This window comes from Neophocaena asiaeorientalis, unplaced genomic scaffold (assembly GCF_003031525.2).
Source record: "Neophocaena asiaeorientalis asiaeorientalis breed wild unplaced genomic scaffold, Neophocaena_asiaeorientalis_V1.1 scaffold79, whole genome shotgun sequence".
In the NCBI taxonomy this organism is placed as follows: Eukaryota; Metazoa; Chordata; class Mammalia; order Artiodactyla; family Phocoenidae; genus Neophocaena; species Neophocaena asiaeorientalis.
Window position 1 is genome coordinate 4,764,788 of NW_020175402.1, and position 19,493 is coordinate 4,784,280.

Below are 19,493 nucleotides of genomic sequence, written 5' to 3' on the forward strand. Positions count from 1 at the left end.
GTCCCTGGCCCCCAGAGAACTGCTGTGGATTCGCTGTCTTCGCCTGGAGCGAGAGCAACCACCTCTTTTGTTCCCACCCACAGTAGTAGCTGTTGCGGAAGATAAAGCCCTCCCTCCGCCAGGGCTGTGGCCAGAGGCTAACCCAGACCCTAGCTTCGTTTGGAGGGCAGATAACTGAAACCACAGGCGGCTTTGGAATCCTGAGAAACGAGAAATCCACCAACGGAGAAGGATTTATTATCTATTTCCTTTAAGGAGGGTGCAAAGCTGTTCTAACAGTTTCCGTTACAGTGTTCCCAACTAGCCGCTCCTCCCGAACAGACAGTTCTGTTGAGTTAGCTTCTTCCTTTCTTCTGCTTTTTTGGGCCCACTTTCTACGAAAGAGAAACTGCTTGAGTAAGGAAGGAGAAAAGAGTCCTGGGGGGGTCGTTCTCTGAAGTTTCCTTCACCGCCCTCGTCAGCCACGGGAGGTGGGGCTGCGGGCTGCAGCGGGAGCGAAGGTCCCGAGCAGCCGGAGGAGGGGAAAGTCGGGGGGAACCCCCACTTTCTTCACGCCCAGGACGCAGGGGCCCGCTCCTGGCCACAGAAGCCCCAAGCAGGCTTTTCTTTCCCTTCAGAGAACAGCTATTTTGTGCTAGGCCCTGTACTGAGCTGTTGTTGCCTGACAGCAGGGAAAGTGCGGCTCTGCCTTCCGTTTAGAGGCCGCGGGGCGGCCCCCAACTCCGAGGGCCTTGGCCCACACGGGAACTCAGTGGATGTTGGTGGGGTGCAACTGGGGCAAGAGCACCGACTCGGAGACAGCAGCCCCAAGCGGACTAACTGAAGGCGGGGGGAAGGGGCTGAGGAACCCCTGGTGTCACCAAAGCGGGAAAGTGCCAAAGCGGAGGAGAGCGGAGGATCCGGCTTACGCCATCCACTCCCCGCTCGCCCGGACTCAACATGGCCGCTGCGGCGGGGGGCGGGGCAGCTCCGAGTCCCGGCAGGAGCGGGGCGGGGCCGCCATCAACGGAGCCAGTACGCAGGCGCGGCCGCTCGGGGCCCCGGATGGAGGAACTGTGGTTCGGGCCCCGCCTGGGAGGTAGAGACCGGCGAGCGCTGGGGATCCGGCGCCAGCTTGGGAGCCTAGGAGTTCTGGGAGGAGGGAAGTTGTCAAACGGAGGCCGAGGGAAATGAGGCGGAGGCCGCCGAGAAGCGAGGAGCCCCGCCCCTCCGCCATAGCGGCCTCCCAGGGCCGCCTCTTCCGTTACAGCCTCCTGCCCTCCCCTGCCTTCCGGCCCTAGGCCGGGCGGGGCCTCGCCGGCCCCCTCGGGAGTAACCTCTGAGCCGTGGCCCCTTTGGGGAGAGGAGATGCCCAATCCCCTCTTGGGACTGTGTCCGAAAGGAAAGGGCTAGAACGGGCTTCGGACCCGCCTAGGCTGGCAGAAGGCGGCCCCTGCCTCGCGGCGGCCAGCAAGACCTCTGGTCCTGAGGACCCTGGGTCCGAACACCACCACCCACCCCGCGCCCGCTCCCGAGGACGTTAGTCTTACAGCCCAGGATGTGAGTCCTGGGCTCCGATTCAACAGGTTTTCCTATCTGCTCAGATAGGGCCCTCCCTGCCCTAAGCGTAGCCAGCAAGAGCATGCGCTGTCACTGGACAAGTCCTGGGCTGGGAGTTGGGAGACCCTGGTTGTAATTCTGGCTCTGAAAGAGCGCATCCCCTTTGGCAGGAGTGACGGCTGGTGGAAAGATTGATGTTTCAGACAAAAAAAAAAAAAAAAAAATTCTCCTTAAATATAGCCTTGGGAGTGCCACTTGACCCCAGTGAGCCTCAGTTTCCACATCCATAAAATGGCGATGGTAATTACACAGGGTCTAATGAGATCTCTGACGTAAAAACTCTGGAGAGTCTTATTACTCACCTCTCTGGGGCATATTTATCTCACGGGAAAATAGAGTAAAACTAGTTGCTCTGTAAGTGTCCTGCCAGTTCAGAGGGCCTGTGATTTCGTAAACGGGTTGTTGGGAAGTGAAGCCCGCAATTAGCTGAGAGGGAGAGTTCACTGGCTTTATTTTTGTTTTCACATGGTTTACCTGTAAACTAAGTGTAGGCTACAAGTCGTCTGTGATCGCTGGGTCTAGAGCTTGACTCTGGAGAAAGGAAAGGAAGAATGGAAGCCTGGTGAAGAGGCAGAGGTGGGTTCCGTGCTTTTCTTTTCCCAACTCTTCTGCATGTGGGTGGGAAATGAAGGAAGGGAAAAAGTGAATTCACCCTCGGATGGAGAACCAGCGGCCGTGTAAGGTCGGCTGTGCTTGTTTCTACGATTCCTCTCGATTCGGCGAGTCAGATGTTGGCAGTGTTGGGGGGATTTCAAAAGCTTGCCTTTGAACTGAATTTTGATGAGCAAACCGGTGTGGCGTTTGTGGCCCCTCCCTTCCTCCAGGCCTCCTGGTGATGGAGTAAGCAACAGGCGCCCCCTTGTGCTGAGAGGAAAGAGAACTGTTGCTTATGGCCAGTTTTCTGGAGAAATTGTATTTTCCTGTGGCTTCTGTGACTTTGTCGTTTTGCTCTCAACATGAGATATGGTGGGAGGAGTACTCGGAGCAGGGATTTTATATCCAGAGCCAATGAACTGGTGAAGCCATATCCAGTGCTTACTACTTCCACTCAATTAGAACACAGGCTTAAAATGCTTGTTTGTAGTGCTAGGCCCTGGGGATATAGTTGGGAGCGAGATAGACAAAGCCCCTGCCCTCATAAACAACCTAAATAAGCAATAGCAATAAAGACGACAAGGCAGAGTGTAATGAGAGCGTATCACATAGTCTAGTGAGAGTCAGAGAATTCCAGAAACAAGTGATAACCTAAAGGTTTGATAGGTGTTAGCCAGATAGGAGAAGGAAGAAAAGTCTTCCAGGCCTCTCTGTTAATTTCTCAGTTCTAGTGTTTTTTCCTTTAGCGTTAGTTCTTCACCCCAAGTTGATGAGCTGCCTCTGATGCTCTTGCCCTTCCTTCTGATTTCTGACTGGTTCCGTAGGAGCCATTGCTACTTCTTTTAGCACAAGGAATTGTTAAAAAAAAAAAAAAAAAAAAAAGCCTTAAAGTGCATTCCTTCCCTCAGAATGGCTTTGCAGTTGTTTATACATTGCTGCCATTCCAACAAAGAGATGGGAAATAACAGTTTTCCCCATCCCTAGTAGTCGACTCTGTCGTCCCCCTAAGTTTGTTTTAGCAATGTGAGCTGGCTGAAGTCCTGCTGAGTGGTGGTTTTCTTTTCCTTCTCCACTTAATTTAACAGACCAGCTGAACACACATCAGAGAGCTTAACTAGAGTGTGTAGTCATTATGGTCTTCCAGTTCAGTTCTATGCCCCACTTTTGGGACTCTGGTTTGGGACCTAGTTTATTATTCTGGGCAACAGAGAAAGGGCACACACTAAATAACGGCAACCACAATGTAGATTTGGTACTACTTCTTCACACTTCAGTCCATTTCACCATCGTGACCATTTCATGAGACAGGCAAAATAGTCCGATCTCATTTTTAAAAATTAATTAATTAATTTATTATAAATTTATTTATTTATCTTTGGTTGCATTGGTCTTTGTTGCTGTGCGCGGGCTTTAGTTGCTGTGCGTGGGCTTTAGTTGCTGTGAGCAGGGGCTACTCTTCTTTGTGGTGCGCGGGCTTATTGCGGTGGCTTCTCATGTTGCAGAGCACGGGCTCTAGGCGCATGGGCTTCAGTAGTTGTGGCACGCAGGCTTCAGTTGTTGTGGCACGCAGGCTCAGTAGCTGTGGCTCACGGGCTCTAGAGCACAGGCTCAGTATTTAGGGAACGTGGGCTTAGTTGCTCTGCGGCATGTGGGATCTTCCCGGACCAGGGTTCGAACCCGTGTCCTCTGCATTGGCAGGCGGATTCTTAAGCACTGTGGCACCAGGAAAGTCCCCCGGTCTCATTTTATACACAGAGAACTGAGGCTTAGAAGAACAAAATGAGAACTTATGAATGACAAAGTCAGGACTTGAACCCAGGTCTTTAGTTCCTGGATAGGGGCACTCAACAGGCTTTTAAAGGTTTTCTGTGAGCGTAGCTTTCCAGCTCCATGCCTATCTGTGTGGAACTTCCCCTACAAGAACACAGTGCTTCAGAGTGACACCAAGAGGTCCCATCTGCCTTTGAGATGCTTTTTCCTCATCTGGAAAGTAAGGTGGTTAAGTCTGCCATAGTAGTCCTGAAGCAGGGGTGATGTTTTCATGAAGAATGCTTTCAAGAATTTACTTTCTGCCCATGTGTGACGTTTCCTCCTTGGGTTTTGGCGTTTAGAAGCCTGAGGGAGTTCAGCCCTGGCAGCAGCCCCCCTGAATTCCTGGTGGTGAGAGGATGTGGCCCCTGGACACATCCCGGAAAGAGGTCCTGGGGTTTGCAGTCAGCTGCCGTGTCCTGACTCTGGTGCTGCAGGTCAGTCTCTGATCTTTTGTCCTGAACATGCCATTGCCACATGACTGGGCTAGACATTAAGAATAGGCCTCATCTTCTTTCCCTTTCCCAGATGCGCCCCCCGCCCCCAACCATGTGGTTAGAACTATAGAGACCTAGACCACATAGCTGAAAAGTGGGCAGGACTCTTAGATATGACCTATTAATCTCTTGTTTTATATTTATTTATTTAGATCTATTAATCTCTTATTTTACACATGAAGTAGCTGAGGCCCAGAAAGGATAAATGGCTTCCTTAAAGTCACAAGGCAAGTTAGAGAAGGACCAGAATCAGACCCCAGGTTTCCTTACTCTTGGGCTAGTGGTCTTTCCAGCAGACCATGATGTTCTGTAACCAGAACAGGTGTGTTCTGGTTTAGGGTGTGACAGCTCAAAGCGTTGCCCTGGGTCCCCTGACCGGGAGACTGAGCGTTGCATCAGTCAGTTGAGTGGGAGAGAGGTGGCACTGTCCTGAGACCCTCTGTGTATATTTGTTTAGTCCGCAGTGTCTCCTGCTCTTCCCCCAGCTGTGTCCCCTTGCTGTCTCACCCACACACAACCTGCAGAGTGCATTTTGCAATTCCCTGTCCCCTCCAAGGCTGCCCTTGATACGTATTTTAATCAAATTTCAGGTATATATGAACTATGTATGGTGCCTAGCGCAGTGCCCAGTGCTTAGTAGGTCTTCAGTATCTGTTATTGTTGAATGTATGTCAACACCCTAGGGATGTTCTATTAGCATATTATATGTGCCTCTCATCACAAGCACATTCTCTCTGAGGCTCATCGGTGGTTCCTTTGTGGAAAACTCCTTTTTTCTCTCCTCCCCCACTATATGAGGCATAACAGCCTCTGCTGGGTCCCAGGTTTAGTTAGAAGTGTCTTCAACTCGGAGACTAGGGCTGTTACCTGTGACTGTCACTCCTGTCCCACTTGTTTTCACTGTTTGAAGTGGCCTCATAAAGAAACTGACCGAAAAAGGAAAGAGCCTTAAAAATGAGGTTATACTCCTGTTGCTAGGCTGGAAAACTGACTTGCTGATGGCTTTGAACCAGCATCAGCTGAATGATTGACAGAACTAAGGGAGCAATACTGAGACTCGGCATCTGGGATAGGGTACCGGGACAGCTGGGTTCTAATTCAGATGGTGATTTGGAAACAAGTATGTTTCCTCTATACTGTTCGCTCAACCAACCAAATTTTATTAAGTTCCTGCCCTGGTCAAAGAACTATGCTAGGTGGGAGTATAAAAAGTCACGATCTCTCTTCCCTTAAGTAGCTGACCAAATCTAACGGGGCAAAAAGACATTTAATAATAATGCTATTGCATTATCCTCCCCTCCCCCCCTTCCAGCTTTAAAGCTCACGCCATCAGGTTATACCCCAGTTACCCTTTGTTGTTGCTGTCATCTCTGTTAGCGACAGCTCATTCCTCCTCATTCCTTGAAGGTTTTAGCTCCTGATTCACTGTTACTCTTTCCAGCACTACTGTATATTTCTTGGTGGTTTCAATATTAGTAAAGCTGATACATCTAACCACTATCTCCTATCTTCCCAGTTCACTCCCTCCACTACCCCAGTTCTAACGATTCTTCCACTCCCTCAGGACTTATCCATTGATTCTACCACGGTTTCACTGTCCCTCACCTACCTCATGGCTTCAGCTCCACTTCTTACCCAGCTTAGATTCCATGGTCCACCATGCATACACGTACAACTCACTCGCTCCCTTCCCCCTATGTCTTAATCACAAGACAAAAGCCCAGCCATGGTTAAATTCAATTCTGTGTCTACTCCACGCATGCATCTGCCCAGAGAAAAGCACACAGCTGTGTTAACTAGTCTCTTTGTATTCAATATCATTAACCCAAGTGAGTCCTTAGTGCTGCCTGGCAATCTTAGTGTATTTCCCTGGTCCAGTCGCTCACCCATTCTCTCAAACTTTTCTGCACATCAGAATCAGCTGGGAGAGCTAAAAACAATCTAAACGGCCAGGCTGTACCCCATATTGGTTAAGTCATCAATGTTGTAGCAGGAGGGAAACCCAGGCATCAGTATTTTTGAAACTCCTTGGGCGATTCCAGTGCACAGCCTATTTTGAGAACTAGGGTCATAGATGACTTATTTTACACATTTTCCTCTTAAGTCTCTAGCACCTTTTCCCCAGCTTGTTTTCCTGAGTGAAAATTCAGAAAAGTAGAAGCAATAAGAAGTAACCTTCTGAATACTTCCACCACAGTCATCAGCATACCTCTGCACCTCTGTGCCTTCACTACTGAAGGGTGGATGAACTGTCTGTCTCCTCTCTAAGGCCAGTTCCACCTCCCAAGCAGATTCCATCCCCTTTTGCCTGCTCCAGCAATTCTTCCCTTTCTCGCCTGCATACTCAGTGGTTTCCTTTCCACTGGATATTCCCATTGGCAAACAAATACTTACCTCCCACCTTTGGAAAAAAAAACAAGATTTCTCTTGACCCCACAATGTCATTCACCTACTACCCCATTTCTCTGCTTCCCTTTACAGGAAAACTCCTCCAAACCGTTGTCTGTATCTACTGTCTCGCTTCTCCCCTTCTCTGCTGAACCCAGTCCAGGCAGTCTACTCTCTCCTCCACTCCACTGAAGTAGCTCTTGTCAAAGTCACCAATGACATTCCCATTGCTAAAGCCAGTGGTCAGTTTTCAGTCCCCATCTTACTTGACCTATCAGCAACATTTAAGAGCCGATCACTCCTTTGCTTTACTTGGTTCTATGACACCATGCTCTCCTGGTTTCCTCCCTACCTCGCTGACCTTCCTTCTTTACCTTTATTGCTAGATCCTCACTCTCTTCCGAGCCTCTAAATGTTGACATGTCTGAGGCCCAGTCCTCAGATCTCTTCTTTTCTCTATCTGCACTTCTTCCCTGGGTGATCTCATTCAGTCTCACACCTTTTAATATCATCCATACACTTATGACTCCCAAATTTATATCTCTAGCCCTGATTGCTCTCCTGACCCTCAGACCCATATATCTCATTGTCTCGTTGACCTCTGCACTGGAATGTCCATCTCAAACTTAACTTGTGATTCTTCCCCAACATGTCTGTTCCTCCTCGTTTTATTAAATGCTAATGCTTCCACTGGCTCAACCAAAATCCTAGTTCTCCTTCATCCCACAGGCTCTCTTCAATGCCATCATCCCAGACCATCATGCGGAAGCCTTCTCACCTCCTCGCCTCGCCCCCTCCGGCTCTGTGGACCAACTTGTGGAAAGTCTCCTGGGCGGCCTGTCTCACTGGGATGCTGAACACTTCCTGTTCATTGCTGAGCATGGCTACCTGTATGAGCACAACTTTGCCTTCTTCCCTGGTTTCCCCCTGGTCCTGTTGGTGGGGACTGAATTGCTGAGACCCCTGTGGGGGCTACTGAGCCTACGGAGCTGTCTGCTAATCTCAGTAGCATCGCTCAATTCCTTGTTCTCCGTGCTGGCCGCACTTGCGCTTCATGACCTGGGCTGTCTGGTTTTGCGCTGTCCCCGCCAGGCTTTTTATGGAGCGCTGCTCTTCTGCCTCAGCCCCGCCAATGTCTTCCTGGCGGCTGGCTACTCAGAAGCTTTGTTTGCCCTCCTGACATTCAGCGCCCTGGGGCAGCTGGAAAGGGGCCGAAGCTGGACTAGTGGACTCCTCTTTGCCCTTGCCACTGGTGTGCGCTCCAACGGGCTGGTCAACATTGGCTTCCTCGTGCATTCTCAGTGCCGAGACTTTTTCTCTTCTCTCATGGTGCGGAATCCTCTGAGACAGCTCTTGAAGCTGATGGGCTCTGTGTTCCTGACAGTGCTCACACTTAGCCTTCCCTTTGTCCTCTTTCAATATTACGCCTATACCCAGTTCTGTCTGCCAGGCCCAGCCTACCCCATTCCTAAGCCCTTGCTGCAGTTAGCTGTGGACAAGGGCTACCGAATCGTAGAGGGAAATGAGCCGCCTTGGTGCTCCTGGGAACTTCCCCTAATATACAGCTACATCCAGGATATCTATTGGAATGTTGGCTTTTTGAGATACTATGAACTCAAGCAGGTGCCCAATTTTCTACTGGCTGCACCAGTGGCTATACTGGTTGCCTGGGCAACTTGGACATATGTGACCACTCATCCTTGGCTCTGCCTTACACTTGGGATGCAAAGGAGCAAGAACAGAGAGACCCCAGAGAAGCCTGAGCCTGGGTTCCTCAGTCCTCGGGTGTTCGTGTACCTGGTCCACGCTGCAGCGCTGCTGCTGTTTGGCGGTCTGTGCATGCATGTTCAGGTGAGGTGGACTCCTGGCTGGGAAAAGGTGGGAACACGGGCCAAACCCCTCAGTCGGGGACAGGGAAGACCTTTAACTTCTCCCATTTGAGTGACTTGTACCCCATTTATTCATTCAACAACTATTTGGGGGGTGTTTTTAGTCTGAGTCCCTGGGTCAGATCACTGAGGTTAGAACATAAATAAGTTAAGATTGCTGCCCTAGTAGGTCCTATGGTCAAAATGGAGAGACAGACATTTTAACGGCTTAAATTATAGTATGGTGGGATGGAATTGGAGATATTTTTGAGGTATAGTACTGTGGAAGCACAGAGGAAAAAGTAGCTAACTGGCTGAAGGAGGTGAGGAGGGCATCATATTTAGGCTGGGTCCTGAAGAGCAAGAAGGAATTCCATTTAAGAAGCAGAGGAAGAACATTCTGGGCAAATGGAAGGGCATGTGCGAAGACAACGAGAGTTGTGAAAGGACCTGATCTGACTGAGTTATAGGAATAGCACAGAGGGTATCTCTGGGACCTTCCCCTAACATACAACTATACCCAGAATGTCTGCTTGAATGTCGACTTTCTGAGGTACTCTGAGCTCTGGCAGGTGCTCCATTTTCAGAGCGGCTCTCTTGTGCAATGTTTGGTTGGTGGGGAGGATAGAGAGGGATGGGAAGGGTTTGATCATACATTCGATTTTTTTTGGTTCCTGGTTGTGGCCCCAGGTCCACCATAAACCCTGAGGAAGTCTTTTTGTCTCCATGCTGGCCACTCCTCAGCAGTTTCTGCCTCTTGGAGGCGCACATTGGCTGTTTGTAAAGTTCTCTGAGCTATGTGACTAAGAGGCACAGGGGAAATAGAAAGGAGCACTCTGTGTTTGTAGCTGGATGAGCTAGTAGAGTGAGTGCCAGTGAAGCTTAGAGTTTCAAGGATAGATGAGGGGGGGCCATTTGGAGACCTGGCTCTGAACTTCCCTAGAAGGACAGTGTTGAACCACAGGATCCCCTGCCCCCTTTCTCCGCTTTGCCATCCCCATGGGATGAGGGAACCGTTTCAGGGGGCAGAGGATCAGAGTCCTGGCCCTGGGCTAAAAGTGGACCCCACAGACTTTTTTTTTTTTTTTGGCCATGCCGCGTGGCACGTGGGATCTTAGTTCCCCAACCAGGGATCGAATCCACGCCCCCTGCGTTGGAAGCACGGAATCTTAACCACTGGACTGCCAGGGAAGTCCCCTGACCAGCCGCACCCCCCCCCATAGAATTTTTAGTATCAGTTGGCCCATTATTGTGGTAATTAGTGTGTAGCCATGTTTATTTGTAACATTGCAGTCACCTGGCTGGCGTCATGCACAGCTTTATAAGGCAGATCCTAAGCTCTGCTGCATGAATGTCTTTTCCAGTGTCATACATTTGTAGTCTTAGAGCCATAGCTCACCCAGCAGCAGGGAAGTCCCAGGCTCATCCAATTTGAGGCAGTGACATTCCAGTAAATGTGTGGGTTTTCCCCCTCTTACGATTTCCAGGTTCTCACCAGGTTTTTATGCTCCTCCACTCCTATTGTGTACTGGTTTTCAGCTCACTTGCTTCAAGATCAAGAACCACTGCTGAGATCCCTAGAGACTGTGCCTTGGAAGCCTCTTTCAGGGGACTCCCCACCAGGACAAAAGGTCCCCAGAAACTCTATCATGGGACTCTTGTACAACTGGAAAACTTGTTCTCTGGTCACACGATGCATTCTAGGCTACTTTCTGACTTACTGGCTCCTGGGACTACTCCTGCATTGCAACTTCCTACCTTGGACATGACTTGGAGACTTAGGGGACAGGCTTGAAGCAGACTTAACCAGGGTCTGAAAGTACAAATACATGCTGGGGCTGCCTGTGCTGCCCTGGAACCCTTACTCTGCCTGTTAGAACCTCTCTCTCCTTGAAGGTTGGTTAGGAATGGGAGAAGTGTGAGCCTCTAGAGAGGCACCTTCTGGTCCTGGCTATGGCAGATTTTAGGGTAGTAACTATTTTCTCTGTAAATGAAGAAATCTTATTCCAGGTCTAAAGCATACCTGGATCTGTCTTGTCAATCAGCCATAGCAGAGATAGTCTTAAACTTACCACCTACCCACATGTAAATTTAAATGTAAATTATTTAAATGTGAATTTCATCAAAGGCTGTAGCTGACAAGCTGGTCATAGTCCACACAGTGATGGCGGAGGCCTGGACAGTGTAGCCTAAGTACAATGGGACCATCTTTTCTAAATGGGACATTGTTTCTGATTATTTTTTTCATTTGTTCACTTATTTATATGAAAAACCTTACAAAGATAGGCAAATTAAACAACTTTTGATTATATCTGCAATTAATTACCTTTTTACTTTTTAAATTATTTTATTTTGTTTTACTGGCTGCACGGCTTGCGGGAGCTTAGTTCCCTGACCAGGGATTAAACCGGTCCACAGCAGTGAAAGCACCGAGCTGGACCACCAGTGAATTCCCATAAATTACCCTTTTAAAAAAATAATACAAATTAAGGGCTGAGACCCTGCCACATACTCTGCATCCACCCTTCATTTGGATATTAAAGGTCAATTGAGGCAAAAAAAATTAATACAAGTTACTTGGGGGAAAAAAGTCATGGTAAGAAGAACATTGCATGAGGAGGCAGGAGGCCTGGATTCTGGTCCTCTCAGTAAAGCCCCACTTACCAGCTGTGTGACCTTGGGAGAGTTTTCAGAGCCTTAGTTACCTCTTCTGAAGCTAGGGGAAAATTACATTATCCTACTGGAAAAAATATCCAGTTCGCCTCTTTTCAGCACTCTGAGGAGTAATTTCAGTGACGTTTCCTCTGAAGGAGGAAGAGCAGTGACACTTGGCAAATAAGGCTCCCCTGTCCTGTGTAAGTAAGCCTGCCCAGGGGCAACTAAATGTTCAATGTGTGAGCAGTGACTGGTTTTCCTGCCCTGCCCGAGTGCCTGTGCTTTCTTGATTGGTAGGTAAGGGTCAGATGAGCCAACACAGCAGCAGGAATTGACAAATTGTAGGTAAGTCCAGGGTTGAATGAAATGGTATCTTCCGGGCCCCCATTTGGTAATGGGCTTGACTCTATAATTGTAGTAAAATCTTGACCCCTGCTGAGCTATTTTTTCTCATTCTTTGAGCCAGGTAAGAGGCTCTGCATCATCACCACTCTTTCCCCGTTTGAGCCAAAAATTCCAACAAGCAGAAACTTCGAAATAGATGGATTGACACGCTCCCTCTGACCATGACTGAAAGTTAAACTTGCCAGCTGAAGGGAAGCTCCTGGCTGAGCCCCAGCACCCTCTATTGGAGCTCCTAGTCAGCCTGGCCAATAAGCATTTCCCATCCATCGCCCCAGCTTTAGCACAGCTGAGAGAATTTGGTCCAGAGTCAAGTGCTTCTGAAAATGTACACACAGATCGGGACAGCCCTCTGCCTTCTGCCAAGACACCCGAGTGCCCTTCTTGGCAAAAGATGATCACCCCTGCCCTAGTGTCCCTCCAGTTGGCAGAAACTGTTCCCTCCCTCCTCACCCACAGCTGCAAATCTGGGGACTTCCACCCTGTGTGCAGGAAGCGTTGAGGGCCTGATTCAGCTCTTTATTGCAGAGGTAGGAGTACTAGATTGTTTGCGCTCATGGATTGACCTCTTTGCCTCTTTTGGGGGGGATAATCAGAGCTGATTGTTTCCCTACTGGAAGAGGTGACTCAAACTCCGCAGGGTAGGGGGTGATTTCACTGCCTTGGCAGTCTCAGCTTAACGTTACTAGATCTCGTCACCCCCAGAAACAAGTGATTTCAAGGACCGGAAACCCTATAAATGCGAACCTCTCATTTCTCAACTAATACCAAGGAACTACTAAATCACTCTGGTATTTTGCAAAGACCATTCTGGTTACAGCCGATCATAGAGGAGTTAAGTGAGGACCACAGCTAGGTGGACGTACCTGGTGTGACCTGGAGATGGACACAGTTTTCTCTCTGACCTTGGAGGGATCTAGTTCTCTAAGGAGCTAAGGAATGGGCTGATTTTATGGCCAGCAGCTGTCCTTTTACTATCCTATTAACAGCCTTTAATAACCTTCAAGAGGGATATGAAGGGCCCAAGGCAGGAAGCTTCCTGTTTACCCTGAGGTCTAACAATGCTGCAGCTGGGTTGGGCGTCTACAATTTCAGAGAAAAGTCATTTCCTTCTGAGACCCAGCTAAAACAGAAACCAGACGCTTTATGTACCTAGAAGTAGATGCTTTTTTGTTCTTTAATGAAGGTGGGAGGAGAGGGAGCGTTTGACATGGCTTTACCAGTCCCCCTGGAAAAAAAACAATCACTTTTCTTGAACAGACCCTCTCACCCTCCTCCAAAAAATGTAGTGTGTGCAGGCTCGTGGGATTTGCAACTGATTGATTCTTTCAGCAATTGTTTAGTATTGCCTGTTTTAGGGGTCTAAAGAAGACTCGCCCTGCTTCCTGTCCTCAAATAGCTGCCTGATAGAGTTTCTAGCAGAAACACAGGAACGTTAATCAAGGAAAAAACTAATAAATTCTGGGGAATGAAGAGATACTTTAACTTCTTGCTCAATATTCTCTACTTGAACTTTTTATGGTGAGGATGAATTAAACTTTTACTTGTATGCTTGGGAAAAGGTAAGTGTGGTACAGAGTAAGTTCTCTGTAAATTCACACAAGATGGAGATCCCTCCCAGCTTGGAATACTTGAAAAGACTTTGTAGGGAATGGCCTTTGAGTTGGACTTTGAAGGACAGTAGGATTTGAAGTTAAGGGCAGAGAATGAATATAGGAAGCAGGAAATAGAACAGGACAGGGAGAGCTCAGTTTGAGTGGAACTGAGGTATTGTCATTTGGTCTAAGCATTGAAATCAGCCCCAAGCCCAGCTCCACTGTGTACTAGCTGTGTAAAGGTGAGCCAGATACTGAATCTCTAGGCCTCTGTTCACTCATCTGTAAAACATGGATAACACTATCTACCTCATAGATATGAATAATAATATTATCTATCTCAGAGTTATGTGAGTTAAATGAAAAATGTTTAGAACAGTACTAACAAAAGAATAGCTGCATTTTGGACATGTTGAGTTTACAATGCCATCAGCACATTCATATGCCAGGAAATGTGGACCAGGAGACAAGGAGAGGGGTCAGGGAGCCATCCACACAGACATGATAAGTATAGCAGCCATGATATTGGATGAGATTGTCAACAAGAAAAAATGTAGAGAGAGAAGGAGGGCCTGTAAAACCTTGAGCAAGTGACTCAGCTTCTCTAAACCTGTTTTCTCATCTCTAAAATGGGGGTGACATCACTTACCACACAGAGTAGTTATGAAGATTAAATGAGATAAAGCACTAGATAAAGCACTAGCATAGCACGTAGCACATAGTAAGAACTTAATGAATGGTAGCTATTTTTTATCATTATCATTGTCATCGTTGTTATCGTCGTTGTCATTAAAAAACCAGAAACAAATATTATCTGCTGTACACAACATTGTAAATCAACTATACTTCAATAAAAAAAATTTTTTTTAATTGCCTTTCTTTTTAAGGCTGAATAATATTCCATTGTATGTATATACCACATTTTGTTTATCCATTCGTCTGTTGGGGGGTGTACTTGGATAGCTCCACCTTTTGGCTATTGCGAATAATGCTGCTGTGAACATTGGTGTACAAATACCTGTTCGAGTCCCTGTTTTCAGTTCTTTGGGGTATATACCCAGAAGTATATATTGCTGGATCATATGTTAATTCTATGTTGTTGTTTTTTAGGAACTGCTATACTGTTTTCCACAGCATTTGCATCATTTTGTATTCCCAGTAGCAGTGCATGAGGATCTAAATTTCTCTACATCCTCACCAACACTTATTTTCCTTTTTCTTTCCTTCTTCTTCTCTTTTTTTAAAATACTAGCCATCCTAGTGGGTGTGAAGTTGTATCTCACTGTAGTTTTGATTTGCATTTCCCTAATGATTAGTGATGTTGAGCATCTTTTTATAAAGTGCTTATTGGCCATTTGTATACCTTTGGAGAAATGTCTATTCAGATCCTTTGCCCTTTATTTATTTATTTTTTTTGGCCTCACCACGTGGCATGCAGGATCTTAGTTCCCTGGCCGGGGATGAACCTGCGCCCCCTGCAGTGGAAGCGCGGAATCTTAACCACTGGACTGCCAGGGAAGTCCCCCTTTGCCCTTTTTTTTTTTTTGGCTGCTTTGGGTCTTCATTGCTGCACGCAGGCTTTCTCTAGTTGTGGTAAGCAGGGGCTACTGTTCACTGCGGTGCGCGGGCTTCTCATTGCGGTGGCTTCTCTTGTTGCGGAGCGTGGGCTCTAGGCGTGTGGGCTTCAGTAGTTGTGGCACATGGGCTCAGCAGTTGTGGCTCGCGGGCTCTAGAGTGCAGGCTCAGTAGTTGTGGCTCACGGGCCTAGTTGCTCCGCGGCATGTGGGATCTTCCCGGACCAGGGCTCGAACCCATGTTCCCCGCATTGGCAGGTGGATTCTTAACCACTGTGCCACCAGGGAAGGCCAGGTCTAACATTCTTACACATGTGAATATCCAGTTTTCCCAACACCATTTATTGAAAACACTGTCCTTTCCTCATTGAAAGGTCTTGGAGGTCTTGTCAGAATCTTTTGACCGTATATGCAAGGGTTTATTTCTAGGCTCTCTATTCTATTCCATTGATCTATATGCCTTTCTTTATACCAGTACCACACTGTTTTGATTACTGTAGATTTGTAGTAAGTTTTGAAAACAGGAGGTATGAGACCTCCAATTTTATTCTTCTTGTACAAAACTGCTTTGGCTATTCAGGGTCCCTTGAGGTTTCATATTAAATTTAGGTAGTCAAAGCTTTTTTCTTTTTTCTTTTGGGTTCATAATTTCTTTGGCAATACAGTTACCTCAAAATATTTTTGGAGGTGGGCTTCCCTGGTGGCACAGTGGTTGAGAGTCCGCCTGCCGATGCAGGGGACACAGGTTCGTGCCCCGGTCTGGGAAGATCCCACATACCGCAGAGCGGCTGGGCCTGTGAGCCATGGCTGCTGAGCCTGCGCGTCCAGAGCCTGTGCTCCGCAACGGGAGAGGCCACAACAGTGAGAGGCCCGCGTACCGCAAAAAACAAACAAACAAACAAGCAAACAAAAAACAAACAAAAAAAATTTTTGGAGGGACTTCCCTTGGCACAGTGGTTCAGACTCCGCACTCCCAAAGCAGAGGGCTCGGGTTCGGTCCCTGGTCAGGGCACTAGATCCCACAGGCATGCCACAACTAAGAGTTCGCATGCCACAACTAAGGATCCCACGTGCTGCAACTAAGAAGCCCACATGCCGCAACTAAGGAGCTGGCAAACTGCAACTAAGGAACCCTTGAGCCACAACTAAGGAGCTCCCCTGCTGCAACTAAGACCTGGCGCAACCAAATAAATAAATAATAAAAATATTTTAAACTTTTTTTTTTTTTTTTGCGGTATGCGGGCCTCTCACTGCTGTGGCCTCTCCCATTGTGGAGCACAGGCTCCGGACGCGCAGACTCAGTGGCCATGGCTCATGGGCCGAGCTGCTCCGCGGCATGTGGGATCTTCCCGGACCGGGGCACGAACCCGTGTCCCCTGCATCGGCAGGCGGACTCTCAACCACTGAGCCATCAGGGAAGCCCTAAAAATATTTTTAAAAAAGAGACAACATTGTAAATGCACTTTACTCCAATAAAAAATAAATATTAGGGACTTCCCTGGTGGTGCAGTGGTTAAGAATCCACCTGTCAGTGCAGGGGATACGGGTTCAAGCCCAGAACCAGGAAGATCCCACATGCCACGGAGCAACTAAGCCTGTGCGCCACAACTACTGAGACTGTGCTCTAGAGCCTGTGAGCCACAACTACTAAGCCTGAGTGCCACATCTACTGAAGCCCACACACCTAGAGTCCGAGCTCTGCAACAAGAGAAGCTACCACAATGAGAAGCCCACACACTGCAACAAAGAGTAGCCCCCACTCGCCGCAACAAGAGAAAGCCTATGTGCAGCAACAGAGACCCAACGCAGCCAAAAATAAATAAATTTATTTTTAAAAAAAATATTACATTAAAAAAAAAAGAAGTAATGAGTCACAAGCTTTAAAGATATATATATATTTTTGGTATATAAGTCAGAATTCTCCAGAGAAACATAACCAATTAGATGTACGTGTGTGTGTGTCTGTATCTATATGTATGTATGTATCTATATACATAGAGAGAGATTTTAATGAATTGGCTCATATGATTGTGGAGGCTGGCAAGTCCACAATCTGCTGGGTAGGCCAGCAGCTGGAGACCCAGTGGAAGAGCTGATGTTATAATTTGAGTCTGAAGGCAGTCTACTAGCAGAATTACCTCTTTCTCAGGGAAAGTCAGTCCTTTTTCTGTTAAGACCTTCAACTGATTGGATGAGACCCACTCAATTTATGGAGGATAATCTGCTTTTACTCAAGTCTACTGTTTTAAATGTTACTCTCATCTGAAGAAAAACCTTCACAGAAACATCTAGATTATTTGACCAAATATCTGTGTACTGTGGCCTAGCCAAGTTGACACACAAAATTAACACAACAGATTTCTGCTCTATTTGCTTCTAGTCAGATCCATGTGACACTACCCACACTCAAGTTCTTTCCTAGATAGAATTCTCAAGCTGATATATTTATATCCTCATCACCCCCTTGCCTCACTCTCAGCGTAATAGTGGAGTCATATGAAGTAAGTGGAAAGGCCACACTCTTCACCTGATATTTGCCTTAGAGGTAATCACATCTTTCACCTCATGTTGTTCAAGACATTTTTTGATCTTATACAATTTGTAGTCAAGAAGCAGTCATCTTTTCTGACACTGAAAGGCCCATCATTTTTGGACTTTCTCCATTTCCCTTTCACCTCGGCTTGAAAATCAGCTAATTTTCACCTAATTTCACCTCTTTCTTCTAATACTTTATAAAGACACTTGTGCTAGTTATTAAGTTATTGTCTCAGCTCCAAATCCACCCTTCTACTTTCTACTATGAGATAGTAGAGCAGGGACTCTGCAAATCACTTTTCTGCTGTTAGCTGACTCTACTTTGGGCTCTGCCAATAGGGGCCACTAGAGGGCGATAGTGAGGTCACAGGAGGAAGAAAGGACTCCTTTCTTCCTTCTGCTTCCTGTTCGTGTGAGGTCACCCTAGCAATGCTCCTTCACCCCAGCAGCAGCATTGCCTTCCTATAGCAACAGCTGAATCCACTTTTCAGTTTTTCCCAAAAGTTACAAACTCAGCTTCATGGTGTCCCAGTCAGAGACACCAGCACCATCTTGATAGCACCTCTTTCTCAGAAGTGTTGGTCCCTCCTCTAAGTACAGAGACACCAGACACCAGCACTAGACTTAGAGGTCTGAGTTTCAGCTCTGTAGGGCCCCTCTTCTTCTTCTTTTTTTTGGCTGCGCCACACAGCATGCGGGATCTTAGGTCCCCAACCAGGGATCAAACCTGCACCCCCTGCAGTGGAAGCAGAGTCTTAACCACTGGACCGCCAGGGAAGTCCAGGGCTCGTCTTCTAAGTTTTAGTAATTCCAAACTCTTTCCTTTGTTCTCCTAGCCCTAGGAGTTATAGATGCTTCCTGCTGTTGCTGCCTTCATGGTATCTGTTTTCTTTTCATCCTTTTAGTTATCTAGTTAACAACTTTATACCTAGTTAACCATTCTAACCATACTTTATGTTAGATTTTCCCCAATGACTGGTGTGGTTTCTGTCTCATTGGCGGGACGCTGACTGACACAGAAATTGGTGCTAGGAGGGGTCCCAGGAAACAGACCTCAAAAGATGGGATTAGGGAACTGGTCCGGTTGTGTCATTGGGTTTGAATGTGCTAAAGCTGCTTGTCAATGAGAAACGTGATGCCGCTAATCCACGGCATGCCGTGGCGACATGATTAATTAAATTATCACCTGTGGTTATTTGTGATGAAGTGCCAACTAAAAAGCAAGTGCCTTGGGGGCCCAAGTGGTTGTTGCACCTGACTGTTATGGCAGTGATGATGACTTACAGGGACTTTGTATGGGAAGAATTCTGAGTGCATCAGAGTCCTTGCAGAAAGAAAATGACAAGCTTCGGTCTTTAGATTTTTTTGATGTGGACAATTTTTTTAAGTCTTTATTGAATTTGTTACAATATTGCTTCTGTTTTATGTTTTGTTTTTTTTTGGCTGCGAGGCATGTGGGATCTTAGCTCCCTGACCAGGGATCAAACCCACACCCCTTGCATTGGAAGGCGAAATCTTAACCACTGGGCTGCCATGGAAGTCCCAAGCTTGGGTCTTTAAACTCTCGGCTCAAGACATGGTCAGAGAGTCACAGAGCTTCCATGATAGCCATAAAATAATCTCTTATTTCTTGTAGCCACCAGCCTTATTTGCTACAAATAAAACAAAAATATGGTGCATGTTGTAGAATTTCATCAGTTGAATTCAGTCTGACTAAGCCTTTACTGTGATTGAGAAGTGGGACCCTAAAACTTGGAATGGAGACATGTGGTTTGACTCTCTTCTAGGTTCTCAGAGTCTCCTCCATTCTGCCAGCAGATGGAAAGGAGAGCGGAGATCAGCACTTGAGAGTTTTATGGGACAGTCTGTCACTTCCACTCATATTCCATCAGCCAGGATTCAGTACCTCTCTGTAAGAGAGGCTGGGAACTGTGGGTTTTGGTGAGAACGGGTAGTGTATGCCACACTAAATGGGTC

At 47.2% G+C, this 19,493-nt stretch overlaps 1 protein-coding gene across 6 annotated transcripts; it reads left to right on the forward strand.

Annotated features, from left to right (window-relative positions):
• Window positions 1-1,031: 1,031 nt before the first annotated feature.
• PIGV (phosphatidylinositol glycan anchor biosynthesis class V) lies at window positions 1,032-14,246 on the forward strand. 6 transcript variants are annotated; one of them, XM_024766803.1, is made up of 5 exons: window positions 1,032-1,078; window positions 2,086-2,175; window positions 4,305-4,439; window positions 7,617-8,738; window positions 10,243-14,246. In XM_024766803.1, the coding sequence occupies exons 3-5, from the start codon at window positions 4,362-4,364 to the stop codon at window positions 10,522-10,524; spliced, it is 1,482 nt and encodes a 493-aa protein (XP_024622571.1). In that variant the 5' UTR covers window positions 1,032-1,078; window positions 2,086-2,175; window positions 4,305-4,361; the 3' UTR covers window positions 10,525-14,246. The 6 variants fall into 6 exon arrangements, with proteins under 6 accessions (XP_024622571.1, XP_024622572.1, XP_024622570.1 ...); XM_024766804.1 differs by having other exon boundaries at window positions 1,040-1,078; window positions 2,091-2,175; XM_024766802.1 differs by lacking the exon at window positions 1,032-1,078 and adding an exon at window positions 1,094-1,539.
• The last annotated feature ends 5,247 nt before the right edge of the window (window positions 14,247-19,493 follow it).